Source organism: Vicugna pacos, chromosome 6, assembly GCF_048564905.1.
Source record: "Vicugna pacos chromosome 6, VicPac4, whole genome shotgun sequence".
Lineage (NCBI taxonomy): Eukaryota > Metazoa > Chordata > Mammalia > Artiodactyla > Camelidae > Vicugna > Vicugna pacos.
Window position 1 is genome coordinate 53287815 of NC_132992.1, and position 16329 is coordinate 53304143.

The 16329-nt window shown below is 44.3% G+C and overlaps 1 protein-coding gene across 6 annotated transcripts in view; it reads right to left on the bottom strand.

Annotated features, from left to right (window-relative positions):
• Positions 1-1937: 1937 nt before the first annotated feature.
• Positions 1938-16329, bottom strand: part of TRIM9 (tripartite motif containing 9) — a 104618-nt gene continuing 90226 nt past the window's right edge. For 2 of the 6 annotated variants that reach the window (XM_072963044.1, XM_006199782.4), the window contains exons 8-10: positions 8578-8881; positions 5976-6138; positions 1938-3974 (exon numbers count right to left, since the gene is read on the bottom strand). In XM_072963044.1, the coding sequence (XP_072819145.1) occupies positions 3912-3974; positions 5976-6138; positions 8578-8881 (530 nt within the window). In that variant the 3' untranslated portion in view covers positions 1938-3911. Of the gene's footprint in view, positions 3975-5975; positions 6139-8577; positions 8882-9724; positions 9749-10164; positions 10207-12703; positions 12893-16329 lie in introns of all 6 variants that reach the window. The other 4 variants (XM_072963049.1, XM_072963046.1, XM_072963048.1 and 1 more) reach the window with 4 other exon arrangements.

The following is a 16329-nucleotide window of genomic DNA, read 5'->3' on the forward strand; positions in this document are numbered from 1 at the left end:
AAAAATAGTTTCACTTTCCAAATAGTTAACCAAGTTTTGAATAATATTTTTCAACGGTTTGGAATACTTTTCATTTCCTTTTTTGTGATTCTCTGTTCAACATTCATTGACGTCTCTATTTCTGAGTTACATTGGAGCTGATTTTAGTGATACCAGACCTGCCGGCTCCTGCGCTCTCAGCCACCATACCTGACAGCTCACTGTCTGAGAATGCAGAGGGTAGAGGTTACTTAATAATTATATTTAACATGTTGTGGTAAAGGGGAGCAGGTAATAAATCCAAAGGACCAGGCTGATGTTTCTGGGTATTTAATTAGATGCATCCATTGTTCACTCTTATTCAGTGAAACCCTCAGTTCTGTGTGTAGCCGAAAAGCTGGTTCTTCAGATAAAGACACGATTTAGGTAGCCTTACTTATGTGTGATGTATCATGCCAAGCCTAAGGCTCCCTAAACACCAGCCTCGGTAGAAATAGCTGGCTCATATATTTGAAGAATATATGCAGATGTCTCTGGCGTGTTCATATAAACTATCAGGTAGTGTGATCTGAGAACTTCCTTTGTTTAACTACTGTAGTTTCTCTGACTCGTAATCAGAAATTCTGATTCAATAGCAAGGCTTCCTTTTTTATCAGCGCTTTGAATAACAGATGGGCAAACGATGAACGCACACATTAGAGGCAGAAAAAAAAGATCTCATTTCCAGAAAAAAGGGCGATTTCTTGCAGATCACTTAATCACTCCCGTGAGGAAATACGGGGGAGCAGAAGTTCTATTAACCTCCGCACCGCAGGAAGAGTGAAAAACGGCTGAAGTTTCCATTAGGTAACGACAGAAGAGAAGAAAACCTGGAGGGAGATGGTCCCCAAAGAGGAAGAAGAACAAAGAAGGGCGGGGGTGGGGTGGGGTGGGGTTGGAGAAGCGCACAGAGACCCGGATGGACAACCTCAGGGCCCACCCCGACATTCTCACCTGGATCCTACTGCTACCCAACCATGGGCTTTTTACCAACACCAGCGAGTCAAAACGCTGAGACGCGAAATTTGCAGCAAGGTGAGGAGACAAGAACAAATCTCAAATCTGCCCATCCCTACCCAAGGCTGGGGTATTTACGGGCAGGGCAGTCTGAAGCGTGGAGGGCGCGGGGGACGGGGGAAAGATGACTGAAAGAAGGTGCTGGTAATCGGCAGTCTGCGCAGGTGTAACCCATGACAGGCTCCGCACCTCCCAAAGGTCCCCGGGGCGGACACTCGCGCATGCGCAATTGAAAGGTGGGGGGGGGGCGCCAATCTCGTCTTAATCAGCTCAGCTGGAACCAGACACAGCTGATTCCAAGTTCCTGGACAATGACTCCCACCAACATCTTACAGTTTAGGCAACGTGCTTCTTGGAGGACAAGCAAGTCTTAAAACGACCTTGATGAATGATGGCCTGGGAAATGGATTTAACTCATGGTTTCAATATGCTTTTAGGTGGTGTTTTCCTTTCAATAAAAAACAAAAGTGGCTCATTTTAAAAGGCTAATAATAATGTAAGGGCGATCAGTGACGTTGTAATTATTTAAAAACAATCGTATGCTTAGCCACTCCAAGAAGCGATGAAGGAACCAGGTTAGAAAAAGTTAGTGACACTCTCTTGAGGTACAAGCTTGTGGCTTTTTTAGGAGCAGGTTTCTTAAATTAAATACCCAGTATTTGGAGGCAGATCCCCAACAGCATCTAACTACTGACATTTCACACTAAGTTAAGACCCAGGATGTGAGTACCACCAGGAAGCAGTGCCAGGCTCTGGAGGAGATGGGGTGAAGTGCAGGTGCTTTCCTGAGCTCTTGGTGGGGGGGGTGTCCAATGACACTTTGCTGAAGAAGTATTGCTCTGACAAAAACAAATTGTCACCCCAAATAGGCCCAGACTACACAATTCTAAAGAGACATGGGATGCTCTCTCATAGAAGTCATTTATTGGCACACCAGGAATATCCATGTTTTCTCGCACAGTAGCTGTATGCATCTATAATTGCAGTTCTGTGTAAACTACGTGTTACCGATCACTAGAAATCTAATTAGCAGGATGAATTTAATAAAGAACAAGAGTAACTATGGGTCTACAGCGGCCCAGCGACTGAGTCTCACTGGAGAGTAAATCAAATATCAAATGAGTGTTGGCCTGCAACAGAGTGTTTCTGTAGCCAAGAAAGATCAAGGTGGACACAAACAGGATAGCACCCATTCAATAAATTAGGAACACTGAACTAGCAAAACACCACGGCTCATAGAGATTATCCAAATCAAGTAAGCTCAAAAGTAAATGATGAGCTATTTACATAGATCACTTCTGCCAACACTTTAAATGGTTAGCTTTCCCACCCCATCCTACCTCTTCCCTTGTTATACTTGTTTTTTTCCTGGTGAATTTCTTGGCTCTCTGGCAAATATTTAGACAACTAATCAGAACCTCTTTCCAGGTCCTACATTTTCTAAAACTTGTGTCAAACTAAAGGCTCTGAAGGGCAGCTTATACAAGTCTACCTCTACATGGAATAAGCTGATTCTTCTGCTATCAGTCATAGCGATGACCTACAGTTTCATTTCCTTCTAAACATTATTTGAACTGTTCCAGAAAGTCAGTCTGTGAATGGCAGCAGAGTGGATGGACTTTTCATTTGTGACAGGCACAGATAGTGAGTCTACATGGAGACAAGTGTGTTAATCCTGAGAATGTGAATGCTGTGCACTGCAACTTAAGATCCCCCAGGACAGAGAATGGGTCCTCCTCCGTCTGGTCACTATTTTTTTTTTCACATTCATTTTTTAAGGCTTAGTACCATTGCAGCATTAACAAACAAGAATGCTGACATCATTTCTACCAAAGAAAGGCTCTGTGATGAATGGCAGGAGGTACCACAATTAAAATAGCACGGCTGAAAAGGCATTGAGTTGGTATGTTTCTGGTGCTACAGCCAGAATGTATGGAGTCTTAGCCTCGTTCTAGGGGATCTGAAAGATCTTGCCAATGAGCCTCGTTGGCCCTTGTTTATTTCCTTTCTAGTACGTGGAACTTGTAATTATTTTATTTTTGGTTTGTTCTCCTAGGACCGTATAAGCTCCAGGAGGGCAGAGGCCACACCTATGTATTCGTCACTGTGTCTCCGGTGTCAAAACAGTGCCTGGTCCATAAAAGGTTCTCAACTAAAAACTTGGATTAAATAAATGAACCAAATCATGAAGTCCCCTGGCCTGCCTATGTTTGGAGATGTCCCAGTTTCATTCAGTGACTGGGGTTTCTGGCCTGTCCTAAGGACCTGGCTGTCTTATGATCCTACCCCACTGTGAGCCTTTGTGTAGCTGAGATTTTTGTGCTTCAACAGAGAGTAAAACTTTTCAGTGCTGCATTCCCTCTACCCACCTCCCAAAGATTAGCTACGCAGAGCTAACACTGCAGGAGAGGTCATGGGGCAAAAACATTCAAGGACATTCTAGACTGCCGGCTCCAAATCCAGTTCATTCTTCCCTACCACCTACCTCTCTGACAGAAAGTTCAGGAAAAAAGTTATCAGGAGAATTTCCTCTCGGCAGTGCCAGCTCAGTAGTCACCAGTGACATGATCAGAAAAGAAACGAAATGGAACTCACCTACATAAAAAATTAATGTAAATAAAAGCAAACTCTGGGCGTGGAAACGAAGTGACGTGGTGGGCTGTCTAGGTCCATTGTTGGTTAGAATTACTGAACATGGAAGAGAAAGCAGGCGGCACAGCTGTGGAGAGGCCGGAGGGACAGGGGGCTGTGGGCAGCGAGGACCAGCGTTTCTCTCCTCCTCCTCCTCCCTCTCCTGCTCTGGCTCTGGCTGAATGCCTTGCCGTCGCTCCCAGGTGGAGGTCAGAACAGACAGCTGGCGCCTCCACAGCCCATCCTTAGGCTATCGATGCTCTGCTGGAGTAGAAGTCTGGGACTGGGAGCCCGGTGTGAAGCGTGACCTGGGGGAAGAGACTGTGAGTCCTGCAGGCACTGCAGGAGCCCCCATGCCCCCCACGCCCCCTCCCCAGACACAGTGGGTATGTCCCCAACTTAAAAGGGGATCCTACTGAGTTTTCTGTAACATCTCTTCTAGTAGACGCTAAAGAGAATTCAGCCTGTGCTAAGAACCTGGCCACCATGCTGGGCTCCCACATCCCAAATAATATGGTTCTCATCCACCTGCCTCTTCTAAGGATTCTTGGGAGATTGTGTTCCTTATGACTGAAGACATGGGTACTGATTTGCAGGGAGCAAAGCCTGTTGGCCACATCACAGTGATCACTGCCAGATCCATGGATGGAGAACAGATGAGTGGAGAACCCTTCCCCTGTTATTTATCCACTGGTCATTCCAGTTAGGATAAACCTTTCAGTTTGGGATGGCACAGGTGATTGTCAGGTACGAGGAAACATGGGCCCTGATGCTACTTCACTGATTTCTGTCTAACCTCATGCCCCAGTGGGTAGCTGCCTGGGCCAGGCTAGAAGCATTTCCTGCAGTGCTGTCATCTCTCTCCATCTTGTCCCTGTCTTCCGCAGCCCAAGACCTAAAGATACTCAGAACATCCTGGAAACCCCTGAAGAGCATCAAGTACAATATTCTCGGGAAGGGAAATAGCTGAAAATGTGGAAGATTCTGCATGAGGGTTTTCTGAGACACACTGCTAGGGAAATGGATGGTTTTCTTTTTTCCAGTGTAGAGGCTGAACTCTGACAGATTAGATTTCAGCCTCCCATAAAAACCCATCTAGTTGCAGGAAGAGAGAAGGGCAGAGGTCACTGGGTTGCAATCACTTTTACTGCACATACGGATAAGCAACAATGGATTTTTTTTTTAATAGCTCTCAAGATGGTGGTTCTGAATAGGGCACAGATCACCAGCAGTGTTTTGATCCTCAAGCCCTCTCTATCATCAGACAGCCATCTGCTGAATGAGGTGCACAGCTGATAACGAGCGTTCCAGCTCAAGACGGGAGTGAAAGCTCCGATCCTAGCAGTGGCTGGCGGGGCGCTCCCTGCTCTTCTCTCCCACCGCTCCCCTGTCTCCCCCAGCCACAGCTTCCTGGCCCTTCCTTGCCTCATGCCTTAGAAACCGCCCTGGCTGCTCCCTCTGCCCGGAAAGCCCCACACAGCTCACTCCCTCACCCCCTTGAAGGCTCAGCTCACCTGTGACTGCAGGAAGGCCCACCTACACTGAGCACCCAGAGCACCCTGCTCAGGCTGTGCTGCCCTCCCGAGCCCGGCGCTCTCGTCCCTTCCCCTCCTCTCGGTCTTCTTTCCACTGCGTATCACCTTCAAACGTACCATATAACCAATGTAGCAACTGTGCATATTATTTACTGCCTGCCTCCTGTAACTAGAAAGAGAGCTCTAAGAGGGCAAGATTTTTTTCATTTTCACTGAGAAACAACAATACTTCAAATACTTACAATAGTGCCTGATGTGTTAAAGGCACTCCAGAGATATTTGTTGAATGAACAAATGAGGAGGACCTGTTGTTTTTATTTGCAGTAAATCATAAGTAACTAACTCTCAGGCAGCGATAATGTTTTCTGTCCCAGGAGCACCTAACAGCCAACAAGAGTGCAGAGAAGATGCCCCACATTTCTGAGCGTGGAGCTCACGCTGCAGCCTCACACCTGAACTGCTCAGGTGCTCACGGGCTTTGCGTCAGTCTGTCCATTTGTTGTCATGCCAGCTGGTTCAAGAGTTTCATTCCTACCGGAGGTGAATCTAGGGCTTAGAGGGACGATCATCGGCAAGCCAGGCAAAGAACTAGGAGTTTCCCACGTGCTGTTCACTAGACTGTGTCCAAGTGTAACGGAGTGCTTATGCTGGTTTCGAGTCCTCTCACTTGTCTCTGTCCATCCCCCCACCCCCCACCTCCCTTGATCTGGGCCTTCCGGGTCAGGGGCCCAGCTCACCGCCCGCCCGCGGCAGCCCTGGGAGCCCACAGCTCACCTGCACATTCCTGTTCAGGCTGACCGCCGGGAAGAACAGCCCCTCCACGTTCTCAAATGCTATGGGGCCTTGCTGTTCATCGTTGATAAAAAATGTCAAGGTTTTTCTGTTTAAGTCGAGGAGGACCCCGATCGTGGCCCCCTTTGTGATCCCTCCCTCAGTTCTGTGGGAAAAGAAAACAGTTGGGTTTCACTTGCCTGTGGTCATTCTAGCAGCTTCCCGTTTCGTATGGTTAAACCTGTATTTCTCAACCTGTTTAAAGGTACTGTTCCCCACCCCCACCCCAGGAGCCTTTTAAAATGTTTCCCCCCCAACCCCCCCTCCTCACATACATTTTAATAGCACAGATACACTGTGTATCTGTTTATGTGCTATGTATGTATCTGGGCTTTGTATGTAAAAGCAGTTAAGAATTTTTGCTCCCCTGTGAGGTTCAGCTGTGCTGCTCTGCTGCCGCCGAGGGTGAGTGCCTCCACACAGGGGCTCTGCTGCTCAGCCACAGTACTAGGCAGGCAAAACGCCGAAGCCTGAGAGCAGCCAGCAGCCTTTGGGCTATCGAAGCTCTGCCCAGAGCTGGCTTGCACACTTGGCACAGACAGTGTGCATGAAACATCACTAAATCCAATGTGATTTAATTGGAAAGTCAAAGCAAAGAAGAATTGAATCTGAACCTAAAACACGGATGTGAAAAACTGGACTTGGGGCCTGATGTTATCCATTAAATAGAAAAACTCATTTCAGAAAGATGGTAATTCTGGGCATGTTGAGAAGTTGGAGGCGCTCTGTAAAATGGCAACACTGAAGGAGAGGGGTCTCCTCTCTGTAAGGTGAAATAATTAATTACACTGTACCAGTTGGAGTGATTGTCATTTGACTATAAATTGTGTCTTATTCTTCAACTGATAGTTTCACAAAAGCCATTAAGCCTGGATGATCAGATTTGTCTTTTTCCTCCTCTTTGAGATCTAGCAATACTGAACTTCATCCTCATCTCAGCAGAGCGCAGAAATGGTAGTGTTGTCTTCGCCACTCGCCCGCAAGCCCAGCGTGTAGAATACAGAGTGCACACGGGCCTTAAAGCACAGGGGTATCAACTGCATCTTGGGGACTCCCAGCTTCAACGACGACGGCACTGGTGACATGCGGCTTATACGCAAGCAGACGTGTTCTGACTTAAGAAGGTGTTTCTCTGCATAGTGTGGCAGCTGTGCTATTAGATTGTTCATTCCTTTTTCTTTTTCTTTTTTTTCTAGGGTTTTTTTTTTTGGCCGGGGGGGGAGGTTATTAGGTTTATTTATTTGTTTTTAGAGGGAGTACTGGGGATTGAACCCAGGACCTTGTGCATGCTAAGCATGTGCTCTACAACTTGAGCTATACCCGCCCAGCTTATTCATTCCTTTACGCCAAAATAGAGAAGCTGAAAAGGAAATGTATGGTACATGGGTGATGGAATCGGGAATGTAGTCACAGAGGCGTCCCCCAAATGTGAATCACTGAAGATGATGGTTTATCTACATCTAGTCGCATTTGCTATCAGGCTGAAATGGCATGTGTGTGCACTTCAAGTGATGGTTAATAACATACACCTGAATGCAGGCGTAAAGAAACTGTTCGAGGGAAAAGGAAGGGGAGGCCCTGGGAGTCCTGCTGGCTCGAAAAGGAGCAATGATGAGGACACAGAAAATGTCCACTGCCCACCACTGCCCGACTCACTTTCCTTGTGATCAGACTGAATACAATTGTATTTCTGACCCCCGACCCCAAGAGATACCAATGAAAATGTATCCTGGGGAAATCTTTGACAGTAAGGTAGACCAAGGCCCATAAAAGATACTTCTCTACCTAGGAAATTTGTGAAAAATACGGATGAGGAAGAAAACACAAACCAAATGAAAACAGAAATCTAGAGAAAACATAGTATGGGTTAAATTATAACTGCCTATATTTTGGTGGTAAAGGCAAACCTAAGGTGATTACTGTGTTCTTTTCCCAGAAAACTGGGTGCTCTGAAACCACACTATAATAAGAGAGTTCTTCAAGCATAAAACTCTCCCAATTGGCATTCACAAAATTTAGTTTAATGAATGGCTACTATTCTGAGCAGTGGCATTGATAATCATCATCATAAGAACAATGGCTTCTATTTTCAGGTGACTCTGATGGGAGGCATTTTTGCATGTTTCATTTGATCATGGGAACATTTCTGCATGGCAAAATATGACTTTTCTAATTTGGTGGATTTGGAAACCGAGGTTCAGAAAAACGAAGTACCTTGTCCAAAAGTGCTTTTCTGGTAAGTTGTAAGTCTGGGTTTTAGAATCCTGGAATGTTTCTATGGTACATATGCACAGGGATTCTTATTTTCCAGCCCTGGATGGAATACAGCAAGAAGGGGGCCTAGGAAAGTACTCATGTCTCTCTCATTATGTAAAAAAATAAAACACCAGGGTGGACTCGGCTCAGATCAGTAGAACTTCTACTTAATAAAGATCGCCTGCCTTACTTCCTCAATGTTGTCTATTTCACAGGTCTTTGAAGTTGGGCTGTCATTCTAGACCAGAAGCCAACGTGAAGAAGGCTCGGTTTGAGGGCTGCAGGGTACCTGTTGGTGTGCGAGTTGTTGTGCATGAACCAGCTCCGGTTATTGTCCACATACATTGCCCAAGCTTTGTCGTCCTTTCCTAACATCACATCCTTCATCACGTCCATGCGAGCCACACCGAAGGCAGGGTCAGGGTGGTTGTCATAGCGATCCACAGTGAGCTCCCAGTAGTGGACGCCCTTGGAGAAGCCGGTCTTCCCCAGCACCACCCGGTCATCATAGCTACTGCAGGTCACAGTCAGGTTGTCATTGGAGAAGATGATGTCAGAGTGTGCAGAGCCGGGGTCGAAAGCAAACCAGGCCACTGGGAACAACAGAAGGGAGGGCGGTTACTAAGAGGGACCCGATGGGCTCAACCCCATCACTCACTCCTGGGCAGGTGAGGAGCATCTTGTCCCGTTTGCATGCTGCCATGCAGGAAGGAGGCGTCCGGGGCCAGAAAGGGCCGTGAGTGAGCAGACAGGGCGCTCGTCCTGGGAGCTGGTGCTCTCTGAGCCCAGAAGCAGACGGAGGACACACAACCGATTCAGCAGGGGTTACCTGGCTCAGACTGCACTCCCAACCAGGTGATCCGGGAGTGAAGTGGCATCGGTTTGGAAGGTGCAAGTCCCTTCACCCAGTGACTGGCAGAACAGTACACCAGAGACATAAGGGGGAGGGATACGCTAAGATGCCTGTGTAACCCTGAGACGGGGAGGCTAGGATCTAGAGTCCTAGATGGAGGAGGGATAAAACACACTGAGTGAAACAAGGAAATCGTCCTTCGGCAGAAGTGCTCAGATCTAGTCGTTTTGAAAATGGCCTCAGTGTTAGTGAAAGCTTGAAAGCTTGAAAGCTTGAAAGCTTGAAAGCTATCAGCAACAGAAACTACTTTTCTTGAGTGATTGTGACTTGGATGTGAGACAGGTTGCTTCCTTCACACTTAAGAATGCAGTTTGCGTGTTACTCCTAAAACAAACACGTGAAACATGTTGGACATCAGGTGCAGAGAGAGTGATGTCTTGGTACACAGAGCTATGCCCGAGTTCTGAAAGCCGCCTGCCAAGAAAGCGCTCAGAGAGACGAAACTGCTGATTTCTCAAACCTGTGAACCACCTCACATGCACTGTGTCTTTGCTATTTGTAACAGAATAAGGTTATTCCATACCTGCCAACAGCTTTTTAATGTCAACTGTTGTCATTCCAAGTGAGGCATGGGAGAGAGAAATAGGAAGCAAAATTGACATTGATAAGAAAACATGTCTCTTTTGATAAAACAATATCAAAAAAGAGTTCAGTTTAAACCTGCAAACACTACAACCTTTGGTCTGACTAATGCCTTTGCCCACAAGTGCTCTGCTTATAAAGAGTGCTTTGCATTGATGTACAAGAAAACTGAGGGGAAAGGTAATCTTTGAGGCATAAAATTTCAAAATCCGCGTATCTTTTCCACCTTTGTAAGTACGTGAGAAATGGCTATAATGGGATTTGAATGACAATTAGACAATTTTATTGACATAGAATAAGCTGCTGCCGTTTATTTTGTGAAGGGAATGGAGCATATCGGTCACATCAGTAAAAGAGAACAATTACAATAGGTATACTTGCCTAATTGAGAGGAAGGTGCAGAGTGTGTCTCAAAATTGCATCCTATAAAGAGATACTACACATCAAAGCTATGAAACAACCAGGTTGATAAAAATAATTTGTATACATGTAAAAAGCACCAGCTGAACAGAGTCACCAGAGGCCTGATTCATGAAAAACCAAAGCCCTTTTTATGTTAGTTTACTTGGTTGGGTAAAAATTGCTTCTCCGCTCTTTCAAAATGAATGGTACATCTTTTCCCCCCACTTAATAAATTCTTCTCCAATTGTTTCTAAACTGTACAGCTTAAATTTTTATCATCTTCCAAGTTCAATCTTTTCCACTAAAGTTTCCATATTAAGAAGGCTTCCAACTGAAATGGAGAAATCACTGGATCTTGGTAACACTCCATTCTGCATCACTATGCTGTGTACTTCTAACTCTAATTATGCCAAAAGGCATTTGTTGTGACTTGGGCCCAAGTCAAATGATAATTATGTAACTAAATGTGTAATGTAATCCGTATGTTAATACATACATCTGATAATTATTAATAATGACATGAATTAAACGTAGTAAAAACAAAAATGACCTAGTCTCCGTCTTAGAGTGCTTTACTACATCAGTCCTTTTCACCAAAGAAGGTGGGGGGCAGTGGGTGAGGAGTGGCCTCAGGGATATGTTGGAATCACCTGTGGAACTCTCACAACCATCTTCCCCCTTCCTTAACATTTGGGAATGCTCTACCTAACCTGTGAGAAGTTTCATCAGATGGATGAAACAGTCTAGTCTTAAGATGTTCAAAGGTGTGTGAACTACAATTTCAAGTGGTATCAGTGACTGATCTAGGAAACATTTTTGATGAGCACTAGGGTATCCTCTAGAAAGAATCATTTAATTTTTTTCAACACTCTAAAGCCCTTATGTGCTAAATGAAGGATATTACACTGAATTAAAAGAATTTCAGAAGAATTAAGAAAGCAACTTAGAAAGGACTACTGATTGAATTAAAAACAAAATGTAAAGATTATGACCTCACTTTTGGTTACATTATATTTCTCTGGGATGACTTCATATTCAAAAGAATAATTTTCTCCAACTCATGGCCGATATTTAGTTTCTATCAACCATCACTTCAATTCCTACTCACAGCTTGGAGCTTAGTGAGTACGGAACACATTGAGTTTCAAAACCGAATCTCATAGCTAGCTTTGGAAATCAATTTGTAGAATTTGAATAGGGCTTTAAAAATTTTTAAATGAATCATGCCTTGTGCAAGTCTTTTTCAAAACAAGTTTTTGAAATCTTTTTACGCTACTTTAAACACACCATCGTACATTTAAGATTCAACAAGACAGCTAGAACAATGGCGTCAAGTACAGCCATCAAATATCCCCAAACCCACATTTCATTTAATTCTTGAGACAATATACGTTACAAAGACTATAACAATATTTCAGTACATTAGACACAAGTGCAAAGAATTCCATAACAAAGCATGTTTAAAAGCCAGTAGTGCACAGAAAAACAATAAGAAACATAAAAGCACAAAGAAAAATGTCATTTTCAAGAGAGCTTGAAGTCCCTGCATCCTTTTTGCACTGTCATGCTGTGGCCTTCTTCATTCCAGGATGTGGGATGAGCAAAAAGAATAAAATAAAAAAGAAAATAAACCTTTGGAAATGTGAAATGTGCATCGTGTGTATCCCTGATTACAATATAGTCCTGAAGAGATCACAAAGGTCTGCGTGTTAGATGTTTTAAGATTCTATTGGCTAGACCGAGTTCACCGCATGGAAACACTAGTCTAGCTTCCCTGGTATGAGCCTGAAGCCCTGCCACGGCTCTCTTGGCTGTGGGTAACTTTGAGGAGGCCAGACTTTTCAGGGACTCCCATCTTTGGGCCTTAAGCTAGTTGAGGGTTTCTGATTCAGCTGTGGTGGGTCCCCTCTTTGCTTAGAAAAAAATCAGCCGTGAGACCGACTGTTGGACCAGGGAGCAGAGGCTTTTGCAGAAAATACTTTCACTTTCTACTCTCCGGTTTGCCTGCTACGCATGATGCATTCTGCTGTTGGCAAGTTTTACACTTTTATTTTTTCAATAAAGATCTCTTGAGTCTATGTTTAATCAGACCACTCCAGGCTGGATGCACTGATCCAGTCTCCCATACACAGCTGGTTTCCTGGATACAGCAGGGTTGCAAATCTCCAAACTAAGGCCACAGCCTCCACTCAGCCGGCACTGGTGCGTGCTATGCCGATGCATGTGATGACAGAGCAGGTTTCCCATGGTGGTACCAGCTCGTGCAAATAGAACGACTTCACTCAACACTTTCCAACACCATCATATACACCAACCATAGAGGTTGGTCCTCACATGACAAACAAGAATGCCACAAAGCTCCATCATCCAAATGCTCCTCATCCCAGAAGCAGGCCACATACACAGAGACAGCTCATTGGCCTCTCCACGCACATGAATGGCAAGAACAAAACAGGTATTTCAGAGATGCCTTCAAGGCACAGAGATCAAGAGGAAAGGTCAGACGAGCTCAGCTCACCCGGTGCATTGAGAGACTGTAAAGAGGAATGCAAGCTCAGCTGGTGGGGTGAGGATCGGAAATCAAAGTAGGATCTCCCCGGGAAGCTGGGTTGTAGATTAAGGGTGGAGGAGAAAGGACTCATTCTACGGAGCGGCAATCTTTCCGAAGGCACTGGAAAAGGGAGTGTCTGTTCTTCTGAATCTGTGTCTAAATGTAAGATCAATGCAAACTAGAGATCAGAAATCTGCTACCTGCCCGTGCGCGGTTCCCCAAGACCTGCCTTACGAATGCTTTTTTCACAAAGCCTCATCCACCCCACAGGTGCCACAGACATGACCAAACCAGTGTGATTTGAGACTGGGAGGGAATTCTCAGCAGGTCAGAGACCAAGACCAGAGGACACTTCAAATATCTCAGACAATTGTTTTCATTTCCTCCCAGTTTTTAGTAGTAGAGAAAGTATTGGAAGGTTTCCTTTTAATTATATAGTTTCGGAGTTGAATTTAGAAACCTTAGAGGTCCACTGATGACCAAGAGGCGATGAACACGCTACCCTCTTCAGCCCCCTTGGATGTTACTACTTGTCCAATGGCCTCTTACAAGGTTTCTATGTAAGAAATGATGATTTTGACCAATTCTTTGCTGTTCCATATTTTCCCTTTTCTCTTTTAATATATATATATATATATATATATTTTCCATTTCTAAATGGACGAGGTGCTTTTTCTATACCAACATGCTTAAGACTTGCTTTTTAAATAGGAGAGGAAGATAGGGCTGAACAAGTACTTGGGAAAGAGCCTTACCTTTGTCTCTGAATTAAGATCAGACTCTAGGGATATCCCTGACCACCTCTGGGTCTCTAACAGTAAACAGACCATGGGCAGTGGTGAGGTGCATTAGTGGCAAAAAATGTCTTTATTTTCAGATAGTTAGGTCTGGCACAAAGATCACTATTATACCACAGTGAGAATGTATCAATTACTTGATCTGGTTTTAGACTTTAGAGCAATTTAGGAGTAGTTTCTCTAAATTACTAAAATTGCTCCTTTCTCATTTATGAAAGAGTAGTTGGTTGTATGCAGTAGGGTGATCTGGTCAGAGAGATGTTTTACCAGTTAGGGCTTTCTTAGAACTCAGTGTGATAGTAATAATTTAGGAAATATAGGTGGCATGATGGCAGCACTCTGTGTCGAAAACCATCGAGGAAATTCCTTCTCATTGAAAACATCATTTTGTTTTCGTGGCCAGAGCACGTTCGTGGGATATTTTTCTGGCTTGAGTCTGTTAGCATGCTCCTCTGTGTTGAACACACCCTCATCCTATGAAAATGCTATTCTGTGCATGTTCAACGGAGCGTGTGTGTGCAGAATAGGATTCTACTTGAGAGCTCAGAGCAAGGGTATAGGTGGGTTTCAATTTATTACTGCCAACCCAGCTCCATTTTCATTTCTGAACTTATAACATTAAAATTAATTAGCTTTTCAGGCTTTAGACTTACCCTTGGGGGAAATGTGTGTGTGTGTGTGTGTGTGTGTGTGCACTCTTTTTTTTTAAACGGAAAAGTATAAACCAGATTTTCAGAGAAAAGGAATTGCTATTTATGGAGTTAAGGCATGGTGTTCCCAATAGTAATGCATTCATCTGAGTTTTCTTCTACCTAAATTTCATATGGTTTGGGTAACTTGACATGTGTGGTCATTTCTTTGTCCAGAAATGGTAAATCGGAAATGATTTCTAATTATCTCTAGGGGGAATTGGTTTTTCAGTGTAACAGAAAAATTTGAAAGACAATAACTAGCACAGCACCACAAACTGGCATGGGCTTCTTTTAGGGAGAGACAGCATTTACAATTCTATTTATGTCAGTAAAAGATTTTTATTAACAAGAATTTGCTTGGAGAGGTATTTTTCACCAGGTGACAACAATCAAGTCATTATACTGAAAATTCTGGTTGCCCTGAAAATGAAGGGAAAGGACTCTTACAGTAAAATGAATTTCAGAGTATACCATACCCTTGAGTAATCATCTGAAAACCAGTGAAGACATGTGTACTGAATCCAGACTCGGGGAGCATATCTAGTCCCATGGTACTCACCTTTTCTAGTCTCATCACAGGGTAGAACTTAGAGTTGGTGACGGCACCTTTGTGCGGGGTAGGGGCTGAGGGCAGCTATGGTTACACAGGCGACCAGTAACTTGACATGGTTAAGTTAAATGGTTGGTTTTCCTATTCTTTTACGTAGAGCTGTTATTTACTGATGACCCAATTTTCCTTGACCCTTCTCATTCTTGAACCACGCTCTCTCTTTAGGCAAGCTTACTTAATATCCATGGTATCCAATCATTCCATCTCTGTCCCGGAGTTTTTCCCACCTATGGCCTCCCATACCCTACTACCTGGACTCTTATCCCATTTTCTCTAAGAAGCTCCTAAAAAAAAATTTACTACTTCATCATGAAAACTGTCCAAATGAAGTTCTAGAGAACTTTCCACCAGCCAGAACCTTTGAGCCCTTCCCCATGCATGTGGTGCAAATGTTGGATCAGCTGCCTGTAGGTCATCTATGCCACGTGATATTACCTTAGGTTGCAGGAGTCTTAGAGAGAAGACACTTATCTTGATAACATCTGAGCAGCCACCATCAAGCTGCCCCTTGAAATCCCCTGGGTTGAAGGTCTCGTGGCCTCCGGCCAGGCCCCCCAGTTTACAGGTGTTGCTTGTACTGGTCTGGATACACCTGTCTGGGAGCTCTGCTCCTCCACTGCAGCATTACTCTCTGGGGCCATGCAGATCACTGGGTCTTCAAATATTTGAGAGCAGTCACGGGTCCCCTTTAAACCATTCTTTCTGAGGGCTAAACAGAAACTATTTCCAAACTTTCTTCTAGGATATGGATTTCAAATCTTCACTCTCCTCATGTCCCTCTGACATGTTCAAAGACATGAACCCAAGACAGTAAGACAGTATTGGGAATAGCAGTGCCACACCCATCTTTGACCAAATCCCACAATGAACACTGGGCACACACACAGCTAGCCAAGTGTGTGTTCTGTGTTATCCCCACAGGATGAGGGACGGATGTCCATCCCGCTTCCTCACCTCTCCTTCAAAGTACAACTACTGAGATCTGGAGGATTCTCAGCCATTCATATTCTATTAGTCACAACAAAGAGGAATGAGGTTAATGCTTTTTTTTTTTTAAGAATACATGATACAAAGCTATGTTTCAGGTCACAGCTAATATCCAGATGATTATTATTAATTTTTAATGTATAGGTCACTAGAGAAAGACAAATAGTTCCTTAAAATTTCTTATCATGTTTCATCCCAAGCAGTGATCCTGTCTGCTGAAGAGATTTGCTGAGTGAAAGCAGTCTAGCAGGAAAGAGCAATGGAAAACAGAATGCCAACTGAATGTGAGGGTGGTGACCCCGGGCAGATCAGTAATTCTGGGATGGGGATGGCGTTTATAATAGAAATGTGTCAAGACACACTTTCGCTTGACTGTGTCAATGGCCTTTGTTCTCTTGTTGCCTTTACCTGGACTGCTTTCCCTTCCCACCTGGGCTGGCTGGATTCTGGGATTAGGTCCTCTGCTTGAATGAAGCAATCAAGAATAATCAAAGCAAAGGCTGGCTG